The 19,931-nt window shown below is 31.8% G+C and overlaps 1 protein-coding gene across 10 annotated transcripts in view; it reads right to left on the minus strand.

Moving 5' to 3' along the window:
• RALGAPA1 (Ral GTPase activating protein catalytic subunit alpha 1) overlaps positions 1 to 19,931 on the minus strand; it is a 302,140-nt gene that overhangs the window by 85,597 nt on the left and 196,612 nt on the right. For all 10 annotated transcript variants that reach the window (XR_012486534.1, XM_074290587.1, XM_074290589.1 and 7 more), the window contains one exon: positions 1,436 to 2,300. Coding sequence is in view for 9 of the 10 variants with exons in the window: in XM_074290587.1 (XP_074146688.1) it covers positions 1,436 to 2,300 (865 nt within the window). In the remaining variant the exon portion in view is untranslated. The remainder of the gene's footprint in view (positions 1 to 1,435; positions 2,301 to 19,931) is intronic.

Genomic DNA, 19,931 nt, shown 5'->3' on the forward strand with positions numbered 1-19,931 from the left:
AATCAAATAGAAACTCCTCAATTTAAATTTAAAAACCTTTCACAACCTACTTCTAACCTATCCTTTTGGTCTCATTGGCCATTTGATCTAGTCAAACTGGTCCCTCTCCACTGCTTCTTAGAATTCCTCTCTTCCTTCAATGATACAAGTTAAAAAATCACTTCCTAAATGAAGTCTTTCCTGATCCCCTCAATAGTTGAAACTTTTCATTTGAGAAAAAAACAAAACAAAACATATATTTAACTATTTTGTAACATATCATAGTTCTATGTTCTTATTGTGTCTCTCATAAAAATATAAGTTACTTGTGTGTAAGAATTATTTCTTCCTTTGTATTTGAATCCCTGGGATGCCTTGCACATGATAGGAGCTTAATAAATTTTTATTAACTGGAGCAGTAATATTATAACTACCCTTCTATTATATATTACATACAAACATAATAATAAATATCCTACTCTTTATCTTACTTTTCCTGAAATAAATTTTTTTTCCTGAGGCAATTGGGGTTAAGTAACTTGCTCATGGTCATACAGCTAGGAAATGTTAAGAGTCTAAGACCAAATTTGAACTCGGGTTCTCTTGACTTCAGGGCTGGTGCTCTATCTACTCTGCTACCTTAGCTGCCCATTGGCAGCAAAATTTTTAAATCCTTATTATTCAATGCCTATATTAATCAATGATACACTGATAGCTTACAAAAATCTTTTTTTTTTTTTTTTTTTGCTGAGTCATTTGGTGGTTAAATGACCTGCCTAGGGTCACACAGCTAGGAAGTATTAAGTGTCTGAGATCAGATTTGAACTCAGGTCCTCCCTTGCACCACCTAGCTGCCCCACAAAAATCTTTTTTAAAAAATTCTATACCTTTCTCAAATGGATATAATTCTGATGCAATCTTACATGTTCTTTTTTTATTAGATCCTGGATCCAATGTTTCAAATTCTGAAACTATTGCCTTTTACTTTTTTAGTTTTTGGCAAGAAAAAAAATAGCATAATTTATTATTTAAGTCATAGTTTTAAAGGTAGACTGAATAAATGAATTGAAAATCTTGATTTTTATGAACCCAGTTTTATTTACTATCTTTACTTAATGCAGTGAGAATTTAAGAATATAGAACCTAAATGAGACTATGTGAAAGTACAATAAACACACACACACACATTATATATGGATACACACATGTATTATTAATGGCTATAAAGCTATCTTTTTTCTTTCCATAATGATCCACATCCAGATCTTTCCTATCTGAATTTTTTCCTATCTGATTATTAAAAAGCTTCACTAAAAAAAAAAAAAAAAGCTTCACTGATCTTAATATATTCATTTATGTCCAGAGATTGGTGAAGGAAGGCAGAAGGAATCATTAAAATTGACTTTTAAACCAAAAAGTTTTAAAATGTAAAATCCAAGATTTCTTGGATCCTTACCTTTTGTCCCAGGAATTCATTCCCAATATATTGAGGAGCAATCTGCAGTAATAAAATGCTGATTGAGGCTTCTGAGGCATTGGTTCTTCTTGTTCCATAGCTTTCATATTTAAGTCATTAAAGTACTTTTCAACAAATTCCCTCTCCTCTGTGTTCTGCTTAAGAATGGCATTGATAACATCATTTTCTTGTTTTTCAGAGATGCATATAGGTTGTGGAGCAGGAATGTTAAGTGAGACACCAGTCCTTTGTAAGCATTCAGGACTAGTAACACCTAAATATTGGAGGAGCTCATCAAGAACATCCTCTTCATCTCTTATTGTATCCCAAGTTGGTACTGTTTCTCGGAATCTCTTCTTAATCTGGAGTGCAAGTCCATCTCTAACAGTTATATCTTCTAGACATTCACTGGAAATTAAAGTATCTTCTGACTTCTCTTGATGAGACAATGAAAGCACGAATGACACTGGTTCTGAGGAATATTTTACAGAAGGTGGTCCATAAAGGATGGCAGAGTCCCATGAATATTTACCTGACAGATCACGAACTATAATTCTGACATTCGAATTAGTTGATGTGAGCCCAGCACATAATCCTCCTCCAGGCATACTTTCTTCTGATTTTATCTGGATACAGGATACCAATGTTGTGTTGTTCAATACAAAAAACTGGAGATTTGGACTTTCAAAAAGCTCAGGAGAAAGTTCAGAACTTTCACTATAATGATTGTCATGATTTTCACAAACCTGACTTGTTAGCATAGCAGGACCACCATTCATTGGATAGTGACCTAAGTGGTTTACCAGGTGTGTTATAACAGTACGAGCTGCAACAGAGATTAATCCTTGTTGAATCTGAGTTTTTACTGTAAGTAAAAAAATAAAAGAGTGAGTAGACTGATGCTTAAAACACACAGTATAGCAAACAATATGATAACACATTTATACTTAAAAAAACCATATTTGTGAACTGTCAAAAAATTTTACTAACAATATATTAGATATAAATACTAATTTCACTTTTGTATTACAAGAATAAAAGGAAAAATGAAATTTGTTTGATACAGAAATGTTGACAATGCACTCAATAAAAAGTCAATATTGTTTCAATATATAGACAAAGATGTCTATAGGTCCTAAATTTAAACTTATTACTAAATGCCGGATAATGGTATGGTTGCAAAATGATCACATATTTTTATCCTTAATAAAGTCAACAAGTTAAAAATTCAAATGAGGGACAAAACAATTGCAAAATAAAACCACAGAATAAATTCTATTGATAAAATTTCCTATTTCTTGTGTGGATTTCTAGATTCACGTGATTTACATCAAAATTTGATCACATAACTGGATCTTATAGATAATGCACAATATTTAAGAAATAAGGAATTTTTTTTTTTTGCTATCCATTGATATAAAGGTAAAATAAAATATAAGTAAAAAATAAAAACTGAGGAAAAGAGACGAAGGTAAAATAGTATATTCAACTGTTATACTTTGGGACACAGAATGTTAAAAAAAAAATTATAAGTAGAAATGTTATTTCTAGAAACAAGTGTTTTTTTTGTTTTGTTTTGTTTTGGGGGGTTGGCATAATCTAGTTTGAACAGTTACACAGTGTGAACTCTTTTCTTTTGAATTAAGATTAAGCCAAACAAGGAGAGAAAGAATAATAAATGACAGTCCAGATGGGATACCTTAGTAAAGAGGTAGAAAATTTTAAGAAAGGGAAAGAATAATAAGAAGTCTAAAATTAGTAGACTGGAAATAAAATGGTTAATATCAGGATCTGAAGGAGACAAAGGGTAAAGAAAGAAAGAAAGCACAAATGTCTTACAATGAAAGAGAATGAACATTTATATGATGCCTCCCATAAGCCAGGCACTATATCCTAGAATTTCACAATTATTTATTTAATCCTCACAAAAACTTTGTGGGGCAGGTGCCATTATTATCTTCATTTTACAACAGAGGAAGCCAAGGTTAATCAAAGGTTAAGTGATTTAGGCCAGGGCCATCTAGTCATTGTGTCTTGAGGCCAAATTTGAACTCATGTCTTCTTCCTGACTCAAGACCCAAAGACCTATTTAGGAAATAGACATTTAACGAAACAGACAACTTTCAAGCATTTCTGATGAAAAGCCCAGAGTTAAATAGAACATATGGCTTTCAAATATAAAATTCAAGAGAACTATAAAAAATTAAATAGGAAAGAAAATTAAAAGGACTTAAGTTAAACTATTTACACTCCTTCATGGGATAATGATCCTTGAAATTCATAAGAACTTTCTCATTATTAGAGCAGTTAAAAAGAGTACATAGAGAACTTGGGTGTGAGCTGAATATTATAAGATAATATCTTTTAAAAAATAAAATTAAGGGATGAGAAAAAAAAGAATGCACTTGGAGAAAGGGAAATATTTTGTTCTACCTCTGTATCAATTTAAGTATGTCATTATTGTTGCTCAGCACTCTCAAAAACTCCACCACAGACCAACAGTCTGTCAGACAACAGCCCAACAATATTTATGGCCTTAACCTTCTGATCATATAGAGCAAACGGGGGCAAAATAATCCAGGGATAAGAAACATATATTTTCCAACTACATCATCACTTCCAAGGCCACAAAACACAACTAAAACCAAAGAAGTTGAGATTATGGAGAAAAAACATATAGTCTTGCAGAATACATCTAGTTGGGAAGGAGCATCTTACAAAGAGGATAAAAGATTAAGGAGTAGATATACAAATAAACATGGCATAAAAACCAAAGATAGAGGGAACATCCAGAAGGCAATGATAAACAGTGTCAAATGTTCCTTTTATCTAACATTCTATCTCCTGGTTCCATATCTCAGGTTAGACCATTTCCCTTGTCCTCTCACCCCAAAGCAAGATCTTAACCCTTAAATAATAATAACTGTGAATGTGAATGGGATGAACACTCCCATAAAACAGAACTGGATAACAGAGTGGATTAAAAAACAGAATTCTACATTATCTTATTTAAAAGAAACACATTTTACAAAGAGAGACACATACAGAATAAATATAAAAGACTAGATGAGAATTTATTATTTCAGGTGAAGTAAAAAAAACAAAAGCAGGGGTAGCAATTCTGATCTCAGATAAAGCAAAAGTAAAAATAGATCTTATTAAAAGAAACAAGTAAGAAAAGTACATCTTTATAAAGGGTTCCATAAACAATGAAATGCTAATACTATGATATATATGCACCAAGTGATAAAGCATACAAATAGACAGCAAAACTATATTAGTGGAGGACCTCAACCTTTCCCTCTCAGACTCAGACAAATCTAACCACAAAATAAATAAGAAACTGTTGAATCTTAGAAAACCACTTGAGAAAACTGAATAGGGACAGAAAGAAAAATACCTTTTTCTCGATAGTATATGACACCAACAAACTGACTATGGATTAGGGCATAAAAACTTCAAAATCAAATGCAGAAGGGCAGACATAGTAAATGCTTCCTTTTCAGACCACGATGCTATAAAAATTATATTTAATAAAGGCCCAGGGAATGATAAACCAATTGGATATTAAATAATCTAATTCTAAAGAACAACAAATCACATAAACAATCCAAGAGAATAATAATGAAACAATATACCAAAACCTACGGATACAGCCAAAGCAGTAAAAGTTAGAAAAAGAACAAATTCAAAACCAAATACCAAATTAGAAATATTGAAACTCAATGAGAAAATTACTAAAATTTAAACAAAAACAATTATTGAACTAATTAGTAAAACTAAGAGTTTTATGGGAAAAAAAAACCACCTTTGGCTCACTTTATTAGTAAAAGTAAAGAAGAAAACCAAATTATCAACATCAAAAATAAAAAGGGTAAACTTACCTTCAATGAAAATGCAATAATAAAGAGTTATTTTGCCCAACTGTAGGGCAGCCAATCTGATAATCTAACTGCAATGGATCAGTATGTACAAAAATATAAACTGCCCAGATTAACTGAAGAGGAAATAAATTGCTTAAATAATCCCATTTAGAAAAAGAAATTGAGCAAGTCATTAATGAACTCCCTAAGAAAAAATCTCCAGAGCCGAATTGATTTACAAGTAAATTCTACCAAACATTCAAAGAACAATTAATTCCAATACTATATAAACTAAATAGGTAAAGAAGTACTGCCAAATTCCTTCTATGACACAAATATGGTACTGATACCTAAACCAGAAAGAGTCAAAATAGAGGAAGAAAATTACAGACCAATTTCCCTAAGGAATATTGATGCAAACATTTTAAATAAAATATTAGCAAAGAGATCACAGAAATTTATCAGTAGGATAATACATTATGACCAAGAGGGTATACCAGGAATGCAAGGGTAGTTCAACACCAGGAAAACTATTACCATAATCAACCACACCAATAACAAAACTAATAGAAATCATATGAAAATCTCAATAGATGCAGAAAAAGTATATGACAAAATATAGTACCCATTCCTATTAAAAACAACAGAGAATACAGGGATGAAGGAAGCTTTCCTTAAGCAATTTCTATCTAAAATGAACAGCAAGCATTATTTGTAATGAAGAGAAGCTAGATGCCCACTTATCACCATTAATATTTAATATTGTATTAGAAATGTTAGCTTTTAGCAATAAGGGAAGAAAAAGAAATTAAAGGAATTAAAGTAGGAAATGAGGAAACAAAATTATCATTCTTTCCATATGATATGATAGTATACTTATGAGATTCCTAGAAAATCAATTAAATAAATTACTAGAAACAATTAACAACTTTAGTAAACTTGTAGGATACAAAATAAATCTATATAAATCATTAGCATTTCTACATATTACTGACAAAGCCCAGTGCAACAGATACAAAGACAAATTCCATTTAAAATAACTGTAGACAAAATAAAATATTTGATTGTCTACCTGCCAAGGCAAATCCAGAAATAATATGAACACCAATTACAAAACACTTCTCATACAAATAAAAGTCAGATCTCAACAACTGGAAAAATATCAACTGTTCATGAGTAGGATGAATTAATATAATAAAAAAGACAATTTTATCTAAATTGGTCTATTTGTTTAGTACCATACCAATCAAACTGCCAAAACTAGAACTTTTTATACAACTAGAAAAAATAATAACAAAATTCATATGTAGAACAAAAGGTCAAGAATATCAAAGGAATTAATGAAAAAGAAATACAAAGGATGATGTCTACAGAAAACTATAACTACCTAAAACTATATTATAAAGCAGCAGTAATCAAAACCATTTGGTACTGGCTAAAAGAGTGGTAGATCAATGGAATAGATACACATGACACAATAATCAAAGTCTCTAGTAACCTAGTATTCAATAAACCCCCAAACTCCAGATTCTGGGATGATAACCTACTATTTCAGAAAAATTGCTGGGAAAACTAGAAAATAATGTTGGAAACTCAACATAGACCAACATCTCACACTCCGTACCAAAATAAGGTCAAAATGGGTACATGGGCATAAAGGATGATGCCATAAACAAATTAGGAAAAGAGAGAATTTACCTATCAGATCTTTGGAAGAGGGAAGAATTTATGATGAAAGAAGAACTAGAGAACATTAAGAAAGGCAAAATGACAACTCTGATTATATTAAATAAAAAGGTTTTTGCACAAACAAAACCAACAAAAACAAGATTAAAAGGGAAGTACAAAGTTGGGAAAAAATTTTTACAGCCATGTTTCTGATAAAGGTCTCATTTCTAAAATATATAAAGAACTGTGTCAAATTTATAATACAAGTCATTCTCCAATTGATAAATAGTCAAAGGATATGAACAGACAATTTTTAGATGGTGAAATTAAATCATCTATAGTCATATGAAAATATGCTGTAAATCACTATCGATTAGAGGAATTGTGTTATTTAGCAACCTGGGAGAAATTTCTCATAAGGGAATTGTTTGAGATAAATGCGAAAATATTTTCACCTTGGTTTTTCCTTCCCTTCCCCTCTGAAAAGAGAAAAACCCTGTGAATTACAGAGAACTGAAGAATTTTTGAATTTTTCATTAGGATCCCAGTCTTATTAGCATTTCTACAGTTGTGGACACAATGTAAATATCAGGAGTGGAAAAGAGATTTGACTTACTAAAGAAACGAGACTTCAGGACTCTACTAAAGAGAATCCATGCCAGGCCTGATGAATTTCAAGGTTACACCATAAAGGGCAAAAGACTTTTAGCAACCAGAAGCTACTAGACAGTTGAGTCTTAGGGTTCTGAACTGGCTTGCTATTAAAAATGACTTATGGTGTGTGAACAAAGTTGTACAGTCAATACTAATATACTTTGTTTATAATTGATTAAACAAAGCTAAGCAGTTTTCTGAAAAGACAAATGGAAGATTTCAACTGAAAGATAACAATATGAAAATTTAAAATGAACAAGGTGAATTAACTTCAGAAAATGAAAAGAAGTATCAGGAAGTATTATACAATTAAACATTATCAATCAATCATTTAAATAAGTAGAGCCAGATATTAGGAATATAAGTACAAAAAATAAAGTGATACCTATTCTCAATGAATTTATATTATACTGAAAATATAAATCTGAAAATTCAAAGGAAATCAATGAATATCTATAGAAATACAGACTATTTAAACTAAATAGGATATGTTAAAGTACTCTGTCTTAGAAAATCAATCAAAAGAAATCAAGCAAGTTACAACTAAGGGCACAAGGAGAAAACACAAGGCCAAATAGAGTTATTTAGAACCAAACGAAAACTAGCAAGAAGGGCCAAAAATGTAAGTTCCCTTCAAAATGCAGACATCTAAGAGATACTTAGTATATGATCCATGGGTTTATATGAATTGAAATCCATAAGAATTTATATGAATTGAATTCTAAAACATTCTTTGTAGCAATACAGACCTAAGTAATTGAAGAACATTAATTGCTTATAGACAGATTGAACATATATTTTAAAAATAGTGAAACAACATACATTAATTTACTTAATAAACACTGTACAATGAAATTCCAAAGTATATTTTATTGAGAAAAAATAACCACCAGATTCATATCTAGAAATCAAAGGTCAAGAATCTCAAAAAGTAGTAATAATAAAAGAAAGTAGTAAGGAAGAGGATCTATTAGCACTAGTACTGATATACAGTACAGACACCAACTATACTACAAAACAGTAAGTATTAAAATTATTTGGTACTCATTAAAAATGTTAATTAGTAAAATACATTCAATATAAAATAAATAGAAGCAAACAAATATAGCTGCAAAGTTTGTGATAAATCAAAATACCCCAGGGTTTTCATATGTACTGAGGTATATGTTATCTTTCTTTTACACCTTCTTGAATATTAAATAAATGCTGATTTTATTAACTTATTTTGTAGTTTACAACTTTGTTGAAGCTATTCGTTATCTTTATATATTTATAGATTCTTTAAATTTTTCTAAATAAATTATGTTTTCAACAATTTTAATTATTGCTTGTTCTTTGTTCTTGAAGATCATGACACCAGGGAAGTGATGCCATGACACGCAAGTGAACTGGTTTTAAATGAAAAAGGGATGTGCAAAGTCACCAGCCTCACTTTGTCCTCTGGAGCCATCTGGATCCAGTGGCAAGATACAGATCAGAACAATTGGAGATAGCCCTCTTATCAACAAATAGGCTGTTCTTTATCCAATTTTGCTGCATCTATCTTTATACTTTTTAACTCTTCTAAAACCCCATTAAATGGAGTAGGGAAGAGACAGCCTAGGTTTTTACTCTTGTATTTCAAATTTCTGAATTAAAATCATTATTGAGAATAATCTATAATTCTTTTTTGTGATGCTTTATCCTTACCAGCTTTATATTTGTGCTGTATGTCTCATAAAAGGAGCTTGATAGTGGGTTTTTTTCCTCAATTTTTTTGAGAATAATTTATATAATATTCAAATTGTTAATTAAAAGTTTGATAAAATTCTTCTCAAATTCATTAAAATCAAGTCCTCCATTCCTTCCTTCTTTTTTTTTTTTTTAAAAAAAACTATGATTCTGTAATTCATTTTTTAAAATAATATTTTATTTTTCCAAATACATGCAAAACTTAGTTTTCAACATTCACCTTTGCAAAATCTTCTGTTCCAAATTTTTCTCCCTATTTCCCTTCCCTTAGACAGCAAGCAATTCATTATAGGTTAAACATGTGCAATGTTTCTAAACCTATTTCCATATGCAAACAAACAACAAAAAAGATGAAAATATTATGCTCTAATCCACATTCAGCCTCCATAGTTCTCTCTCTGGAGAGTTCTTGTAAATCTTTCCAGCTTTTTCGGAGATCAGCCTACTCATCATTTCTTTTAGAATAATAATATTCTCTTATATTCATATACCACAACTTTATTCATCCATTCCCTAACTGATGAGCATCCACTCAATTTCCAGTTCCTTATTACTACAAAAAGTGCTGCCACATTTTGCACATGTAGGTCCTTTTCCCTCTTTTATGATCCCTCTAAGACACAGACCCAGTCATGACACAGCTGGATCAAAGGATATACAGTGTTTTATAATCCTTTGGGCATAGAACAAATTGCTCTCCAGAATGGTTGGATCATTCCACAACTCCACCAACAATGTATTAATGTTAATGTTTTCTCACATGTTCTGCAACATTTATTATTATCTTTTCTGCTCACCTGAGAGGTGTAAAGTGGTACCTCAGAATTGTTTTAATTTACATTTCTCTAATCAACAGTGATTTAGAGCATTTTTTCATATGACTAAATATGGCTTTAATTTCATTGTCTGAAAATTGTCTGTTCATATACTTTGACCTTTTATCAGTCAGGGAGTGGCTTACATTCATACAAATTTAAGTCAATTAGCTATATAGTTTAGAAATTAGGCATTTAGGGGCAGCTAGGTGATGCAATGGATAGAGCACCAGCCCTAAATTCAGGAGGACCCGAATTCAAATCTGGTCTCAGACACTTAACACTTCCTAGCTGTGTGACCCTGGGCAAGTCACTTAACCCCAGCCTCAGAAAAAGAAAAAAAAAAAAATTAGGTGTTTATTAGAAACACTGGCAACCTTCCTTCTTTTGGTAGTTCCTTTTTGGTCTAATTCTATTTTTACTTCTTGGATTACTCAATTTTTTTATGTGGTGTTCTGTTTTTGAAGGTAACACTCAATTTTTTGTGCTGTTTTATTCACATTGCACTTATGCATAGGAGGTTCTGATAGCTAGGTTTATTTTGTCTGGATTCATTGTTATTTTTTTTGTTTGTTTGTTTGTTTACTTTTATTTTTCTGCCCTCTTCTTAATCCTGTTGGTTCCTTTATTAGCTCGTCATTTTGATTACAAATTTACCATTTACCAGATTCTCTTCAATTTTCGAAACCTATTCTTTTGTGCTCTTTTTTTCCAAAGTATTAGGTTCTTTCTTTTAAGTAGTTTCTTTGTAGATCTTCACCCCCTCATTTTTCTATTATGCCTTATTCTTAAGAATGACAAATTCATGAGGTAGATAATAAGGATATCAGTTCTGCTCTGTGGCAAAAATTTCTCTGTATAGCAAACTGAGTGGTGCTCCAAGTCTAATTTCTTCCTTGCCCATGGACATTTTCTTTCCCTTCTGCATTGCCATGTTCCTAAGTGGATCTATTCTTACTGCTCTACTCAATGCTAATTGTTCTTAGGAATTCTCATTTCTTTTTCCTGAGGTATAAAACTCTCAGATGAAGTCATCTCCCACTGTAAAGTCCTTATCACCCAAAGCAAAAAATATCACTGACATTCAAAGGGAATGTTTATTTTCCATTTCCATTTTCCTCATTTAGTCAAAGCGCCTCTGCCTTTCTCTGATTTCAATGTACCCCTCTGTGCTTTCATCCATTTTCTTGGAGCTCTTCTTTTTGATAAAAAATTACAGACATTAATTTCTTTTAGTTATCCATTGACTTGTAGGGCACATTTTATATTTCCCCCAATATTTCATATCCTCATTCCGCTTTTACACACCTTCTCCAATAGGTGATAAAATAGACAAAGACAACCAAAATATGCCATTCTATTTCTAGACTTTTGTGTTTTTCACAGTAGTCTTCCAAAAGAAGGATGTATTTATTTACCTTCCATGGGCATACCCCTATATCTAACTTATTTTCTTTTTAAAGAATATGTCAATTGTCTCTCTTATTAGCCATCTTTTTGTACTGACAATGGCGGAGTTGTACGTAAGCTCCTTTGCTTTTAAGATTATATCATCTCACTGCCTTTGATAGTTTTGAGTAGCAATACAATAGTCTTTTGTTATTTGAATTTTTTTTCTTCATATTTGATAATTTTTCTCCTGATGAAGAATGTTTTATTTGTCATAGCAATTATGGAACTTAGCCACTGTGTACCTTGAAATTTGAAAGGTTTTTTTTTTTCTTTTTTTTCTTTTTTTAAGGAAGTAATCTTTCAACTGGTATTTTATTTTCAGGATTCAATACTTTAGGATAGTTTTCCCCTATTATTTCTTATATTATGATATTCAAGTTTTTTTCACTGGTCATGTTCTTCTAGAAAGCCTATGATCCTCAAGATGTCTGAAGGCATTGTCTTTGAGATCAATGTGTTTTCTCTGAGACTATCTGTTTCTCTATGCTATTGCTTTTTGCTTCTCCCAAATGTCCTTCATTTTTTTTTCATTATCTTTGCAGAGACTCACTATTAAAGTTTTTCTGTTCTACAAATTATTTTTTCTGGGCAGGGACTAAGTATTACCATTTATTCCATCCTAAGTTATTTTAAGATTCTGATTTCTCTCTTGAACCAGTCTGTGTCTGTTCTTGTGAACTCAGAGGGTGCTGTGCTTCATTAGGTTTAATTCTCTATTTTACAGTATTTATTTAGAGAAGTTGGTAATATCTGGGATTTTTTGGTAGCCATTTTTCCAAGATATATCATTTTAATATTTTTATTGTTGACTAATCAAAAGGTTTTTAATCGAATTTCGTCCCCTTCAGATCTTTGGTGGTTTTAGCCCTATTTTCTCCTTATATTCCCCAGCTGTTTTACTCTCTAGGGCTACACCACAATAGGAAATTCACTTTCTACCAGCTTTCGTCCCTGCTCTAAACAGCTTATAAGGGGACAAGATAGGTATTATCATTGCTTTTGATCCCCATTCCAATGTAGCCAGGCTGCCAGTATATAGCAACCTGTCTTGAGTTTCTTCAGATCTTTGATTCTCTATCTGTGGTGAATCAGTGTCTGTCACTTCTCACAGGGTTGAAGTAGGGGTGTGTATGTAATCTAAACAACTGTCTCCTCTTTTGGGATTTCCTAACCTATGGGCTCTGCCAAAAAGGAGGAAATCCCATTCACACATTATCCTATTCTGAACCCCTACGTATCTTCCTGCACTTCATGTATTGTTGACTATGAAGGAAGAATAAAAATGAGATATGCTCTCAAGGGATTTAAGTAGGAAGGAAATCCCTGGCTGTGTCCAATGTATAAGCCAATGTACAAGATCCATTTATGGCTATGGCTAAAGCATGAAGTCTCATGGAGGAGGCATGCTGAATGCTTACTTTCTTCTCAAACAAATTTCACTCTCAACTTAAACTGCCCTAAAGTTATCAAGGAGCTCTTAATTATTACATCTAATGACCTCTTCTTGATTTTTTTACTTTTTTTATTTTTCTGCAGCATTTGACATTGTTGACTATTTTCTTCTGGATGACCTACTCTCTGGTTTTCATGACTTTACTGTCAGGTCCTTTACTTGAATCTTGATCAACACAATGTTTACTATCATCTCTAGGTAGGTGATTCTCAGATCTATTTTTTTTTTTTTTTTTTTTTTTGGCCCTCACTACTCTCCTGAGCCTGAACTCTAAGTTCTTTGCAACCGCTATTTATGGGACATTTGAAATAATGTCCCATACACACCTCAAAGTAAAAATTATCTTTTCCCTAAAATCCTACCTTCTTCCAAACTTGCCTATAGCTGTTATTAAGGATAATACTATTTCTGTAATCTCCCCAATTCATACCAATGTCCTTGTTGTCATCAATTCCTCTCTGTCACCCTACATTTCCAATCACTTCTCAAATCTTTTTCTTTTTCTCCAGATGCACTTGGGTCATATCCAATTCTTCATGACCCTATTTGGAGTTTTCTTGGCAAAGATACTAAAGTGTTTTGTTTTTTCTTCTCCAGGTCATTTTACAGATGAGGAAACCGAGGCACACAGGATTAAACTACTTATCCAGAGGCACACAGCTAGTAATTATCTGAGGCTAGATTTGAACTCATGAAGATAAGTCTCCCTGACTCAGGTCCACTGCTCTATCTACTGTACTACCTGGCTGCCCTAGCTATGAAGAAATACCATTGGCTCCTTCTTGCTTCCAAGATAAAATATAGAGGACCACAGATAGTGGGGGTACTCTGGGAAAGGTATACTTGCAGCAAGGATACTTACAGCAGGATGTTTACTCAGTGTGATTGATGAGATAATGGTTCTCTAGTTCACATATCCTTAGTGTGATATAATGATGTAATCACTCTAGTGTGATATAATGATATAATTACTCTAGTTTGATATAATGATATAATCACTCTAGTTGGCATATACTTAGTGTGATGTAATGATGTAATTAGACAGGTATTTAAGGACTGAGAAGACTGGAGACAAAAGCTCGATCTCTATCTCAGACGCAGATTCAGACTCAGACTCAGACACAGAAGAGACACAGAAACAAAGATCCTCATGGTGGCTCTCCTGCCTTCATCACTTCTCCACCTAAGACCAAGGCTCATTTAGAAATCCTCCAGATAGCTAGTCCAGACATTACATAAAAGAGTAACTCCTTTATTTAACTTTGAAAGATCATCATCATCATCCTGGACCCAATATATCTTTCCACTTCACTTTATTACTACTTATTAAGAAACCTGTGATCCACTTTTTCCTGAACTTTGGATTTTGGAGTCCATATTTCACATAAGAAGCATTACAAAGACAAAATACTACCAGAAGGTATGGATCTACACTAGCCATCCTATTGTCACAAAGCTTCTCAAAGTTTCCTCTTGAAGTGGAAAAGCACCCCAAATGGGACTGTGAGAAACATAATCTTGAATCTTTGTAGTTAGAAGTTTATTACTAGTTCTTCACTCCCTAATGCAGATGGTATTCTTATACCCTCAGATGTGCTATCCTGTCAAACCCAAGACCTTGACAATCTGATAAACTTAAAGAAATATTGCTTGCTGCTACCTGAGAATGACCCCCTTAAAGTGATAACTTTTTTTGCCTCCTGTTTAGAATAGAAATTCCTTTATTATGACAAATGTTATCAAGAAACATTTTGATGTCTCTCTCTCTTCTTTCTATAAATATATGGCCCTGAGGCCACTCATTACTAACCCCTCTAGTCTTGGTGTTTGGGGATCAGTCCTGGACAGAAATAAAGGCTCTTAAATTTTCATTATTTTAGCTGCCCTGTTTTTCTCTCGCCTGAGTACTTCACTCTTAGCATTAAGACTCTTCTTCTCTTTAGCAAATAGGAAGCCATCATCTCTGGAGTTGCTACAACACCACTTCAATATTTAGGTTTCTATCAAATACTTTACTTTAGGATAGATGCTGGATTACCCATAATCACTCATTTGAAGAAGCTTTTGATGCCAAATGAGAAACTGAAATGGAAAGGAAAAACTGATAAAGTCTCATTTTAAACGCTTTAAACTCAAGAGTACCCTCAGTCTAATTGTTGTAGTGAGTGTTGTTCATTTAATCAGTTTATAAACTCTTTCCATGTTTTTCTAGATTCCTAATATTCATCATTTTCTGTCATAAACTAATTATCCATTATAATCATTTAAAAATATATATTTTTTTAGTTTCCCCCAATCAAAAGACACTACTCTGGCTTTATTTGTAATAATACTACAACAAATACATGCCTGTTGCTGGCTAGCATCTTCTAAGTTTTGTTTCTTGTTGTCAACCATCATTTCCCCACTTTGTACATAAAGGGTTTATCTAGACATCAATGGCAACATTAAACCTAATATAATAGATAAAAACTCTTCACATCCCACTTTAAGTAAACGAGAAAGAATAATTCATACTCTCATTCCTCTCAACCAATTTCCAAACTCAGAAGGCTAAAAGAGATTTATGAGCAAAGGCTTTAAATTACACACTATTCCTTACTGATCATGACCTTGGTACTGCTCCTTTCCGAACATCTCTAACAAGCATATAAGGCAAGGACTCTATAATCAAGTGGGCATAGAATTATTTATCTCTTTATCCCATGATGAAGTATTAATCATCCCTACCAGACTAGGTTGCTAATTTTTCTCAGTCTTTACTCCTTGACCAATATAATTCCTAGCCCTTATGGAATTCTCATAGTCCAGGGCTGTTAAATGAACTACACTGGCTCTTTACCAAATAGCTACAGTATTTACAAGCACTCTTTTCACTGTCATACTGCCTTCAGAATATTAAAGATTATAATGAATAAAATAATATGAAAACACTAGATTTAAGAGAATGACAAAGTCTAAAATTTTCAAGAGAACTCTGCAGAACATATTACTCAACTCAAATCTAAAAATGAATTCTCTCCACAAATACTGGAGAAGTAAAGTTCTCCAGGGAGAAGGAAGTCATTGATATTTGAGACAGACTATTTCATTTTTATATAGTTCTAATTGTTCATAAACTTCCTTATATCAAGCTTAAATTTGCTTCTTTTGCTTAGCAATCCTAATTCTGAATTTTGAACTTAAGAATAACAAATTTAATCTTATCCACCTGGTAAAACTTCAAATACTTAAAGCCATTAAACTTCTTTTGGCTAAATACCCATAATTTCTTTAACCAATCCTTACATACATAAACATAGAGGGTCTTCTGGCCTCCAGTGACTGTTCTGTAATGGATACTCTCCAATTTTATCAACATCTTTCCTAAAATGAGGCACAAAGAACTCAATCAACATTTATTAAATGCCTTGTATCTACCAGTACTGTACATACTGCTGGGGATACAAAAAGAGGAAAATAATAGTTGGTGTCCTCAGGAAGCTTACAATTTGATGGGGACAACAGCATGCAAAATAATATATACAAATAACTACATAATATATATAAATAACTACCAGAGTGAGGGTAAAAAGGATTAAGAAGGATTGGGGAAAATAGAAGGTGTGATTTTTAATTGGAACAAAGTAAATCAGGGATGCTGTCGTTGGACCAGGGTAGAGAGAATGTTCCAAGTATAGGGAACAGCCAGAGAAAATGCCCTAGAGGCAAGAGATAGCAGAGGCTCTTCATGGAACAGTCCAGAGGTCAGTGTGACTGGATTGAAGCGTACAGGTGTAAGAAGATATAGGTAATGATGAGCTTTAAATGCCAGAGAATTATCAGGGCAAAAAGTCAGCTTATTGATAAATCATTGCCACTCTTAATTTAGGAAAAAATCCTATTAGATTTCCTTGGCTGTTGTTTAACTTTTTCTTGTTACTGAAGACTAAACTTTAGACAAACTGCTGTCTAGTTCACACCTTCTCTATTTTAGATTCTGGAGTGTTTATTTTAACCCAAATATAAGGCTTTATGTCCATCTATCCCTACTAAAAATATAAAATATGTGAGTAAATATAAACAGTAACAATTATAAAAATAATCTAGAAATAGATAAGGAAATTAGATCAATAAAGCATATTAAGTAAGACCTATAAATCCGTGCAAGAATCAATATCTTATCATAGTAAATTTCAAATCAATAACAATTTAAGTATAAAAAGTCATGGTATAGTAAAATTAAAGAATGGTAGTTCTATCAAAATTATGTGTAACGTAAAAACTGTTAATCAAAGATGATTATAGCAGAAAGCTTTAGTAGACAATGATTTCTTTGTCACAAAAAAGATACCATATAGCTATTCTTGGTACAAGTCATTTTCACTGGCTGCCCCCTATCTCTGGGAATATTCTACTTCTTCAACTTGGTCTAGTAATTTTTCCTTGCTTCCTTTAATTTTTATTTAAAAACTAAAATCCCATCTTATATAGAAATCCTTTTCCAATCTTCTTCTAATTCTAATACCTTTCCTCTGTCACTTCTTGTTTATCTTGTATATGGCTTGATTTATATAAATATTTGCTATCTTCTGCCTCTTTTTTTATACCTTGTACTTTAGCACAATAACCATGCACATAGTAGGCACTTAATAAATGCTTATTAGATTGAATTATTGAATAAACAATTCTGATTACGTACAATTAAAACTTTTTTGCAAAAAATAAAAATCAAAGTAGGTAGACTCAGAAGGAAAGATCTATACTAGGGAAAAATTGTTGTATTAATTGTCTATTAAAAAACTCTATAGGTTACTGAGACAAACTAAATCACGGTTTTAAAAAAAATAATTGTAAAACAATAGTAACTATTTGAAAAAAACTAAAAATTAAAAGGATTTCTCTTTTCTACATACATCAGCAGAGAGACTCATTATTTTGAGCAGTAGACCTGTTTGTGGAACATATAAGCTCTCTTCTTAATAAGGAAATATAATATATGAGAACTAAATAAGAGAAATGTGAAAAATTCCTAACCTTTGTCCATGATTGCACAGCAATCTAGAAATAATCATTGAAACTTTTTGTACCTCAATTTTCTGCAAAATTTGCAAAATGAATTCAAATTTTTCGCTGAAAGCTCAGTAAGGACAAAAAATGTTTCTTTTGTTACTAATGAGATTATTATTTCTGGAAATGATCATAACTATTAATCCCCTAATGAATACCAAGCAGCACAATATATTTAAATAATTGTGTTTGCTAGCAATCTATGAAATATAAGACTTAAAATTTATTTTTTTATCAAAATATGACAAGCAGTCTTCTAGTTAGATTAATAAGTAATTGAGTTGGCTGCTTAAACAAATTATTCCATTATTCACATAAAATATTCCAACTTTTAAAAAAATGAATAATCATACTATACTACTAGTCTTTTCCCTATAAAGTATAGGAGGAAAACAAGCCAAGTTACTAACCTTTAAAAAATTTTATGACTGAATTTTCCTCTAAAAAATTTGCCTGCCTAGACAAGTTAACAGGACAATAAAAATAACATCTCATATTAATGTAAAATTTAGGTAAATTTGGAGAATGCACCCAAACATCTAGAACTGAAATACACACACATTTATATATAGCTAATTTTGTCATAATTTAGTATATAATTATGTTATACATTATCATATTATATATTATAATGTAATAGATGAATAATTTTGTCATTTTAACTGTAGCTTTTTAAGCCATAATTTTTTTTAAAAAGTTACATAGTTTCCAAACACAGGCACTTAGAAATGGGCAAAAGATCAAAAATCTAGAGCTAGAAGAATCCTTAGGGATCATCTAATCTAATTCCCTCATTTAGAGATGAAGAAAAATGAAATCTAAGGAAATCTAGGGAAAATAAATAACTTTTCTAAGGTCAGAGGCAGGATTCTCTGACCTTAGAGAATGCTGATTCTCAGACTCAAGAGGCAATGCTTTTTCCAATGCAACAATTTTAACTTGTAATTTCAAGAAGAAATTATCTTTTAAGAAAATCTAAAATAGTACAAAGATTTTGCATGCCAAACATTCACTTAATAAAGCCTGTTCAGTGTTGTCTTTTAAGATTGTTAAACAAATCCCATAGCATTTCTTATAAACCCATTATAGACTATTATAGCTTAAAAAGCAGAAAGGCATAAAGAACTTCTGTTCTTTATAATAGAACATGTAGAGGAAGTTAATTGTGGTTGATGTTTTAAATAGTGGCTTTGAATAATATATATAGGTACACCTATGATTAGAAAAGAATAATCTCTGGAACTTCTTTTATTCTGTCCCTGAACATGATGACTTTTAGATAATAACACTACCACTTAATAAAAAAAGCAACCACAACTACATTCTTCACTGAATTTAATAATTATAGCTACTCCTGCCAATAGTTCTCTAATCAAATTCATTCAATGCAATACTGAGTTTATTGGGAATAGCGCTATGTTAAAAATTCTTTGGCCAAAAAAGCACTTGAGGATGATAAAGCATGCCTAGGACAAGGGCAAAATGATTAATCATTTTCTCTATATTAAAAACAACAACAACAACAAAAAAAAAAACCTCTTTAAAAATCACCCTAGAGTGTAATTACTACAGACTGCAATCACCTGTTGTTAGTTCAGGGCTATTTTTAAAAGTTTCTGCATTTATCTGGTCTTTAATACCTTGAAGGTAATCTAAAAAGGCCTCAGTTTAACAGAGATGAAGCATGGTACTAATTATCAATATTAAATGCATCTATTTCAACAATTTTATCTTCTGTATTTACTATAGCTATCTGATATTGGCATAATATATTTTGTATAAAATCCTAGAATTGTCTTATTAAATAATTA

This window comes from Sminthopsis crassicaudata, chromosome 2, assembly GCF_048593235.1.
Source record: "Sminthopsis crassicaudata isolate SCR6 chromosome 2, ASM4859323v1, whole genome shotgun sequence".
Classification (NCBI taxonomy): domain Eukaryota; kingdom Metazoa; phylum Chordata; class Mammalia; order Dasyuromorphia; family Dasyuridae; genus Sminthopsis; species Sminthopsis crassicaudata.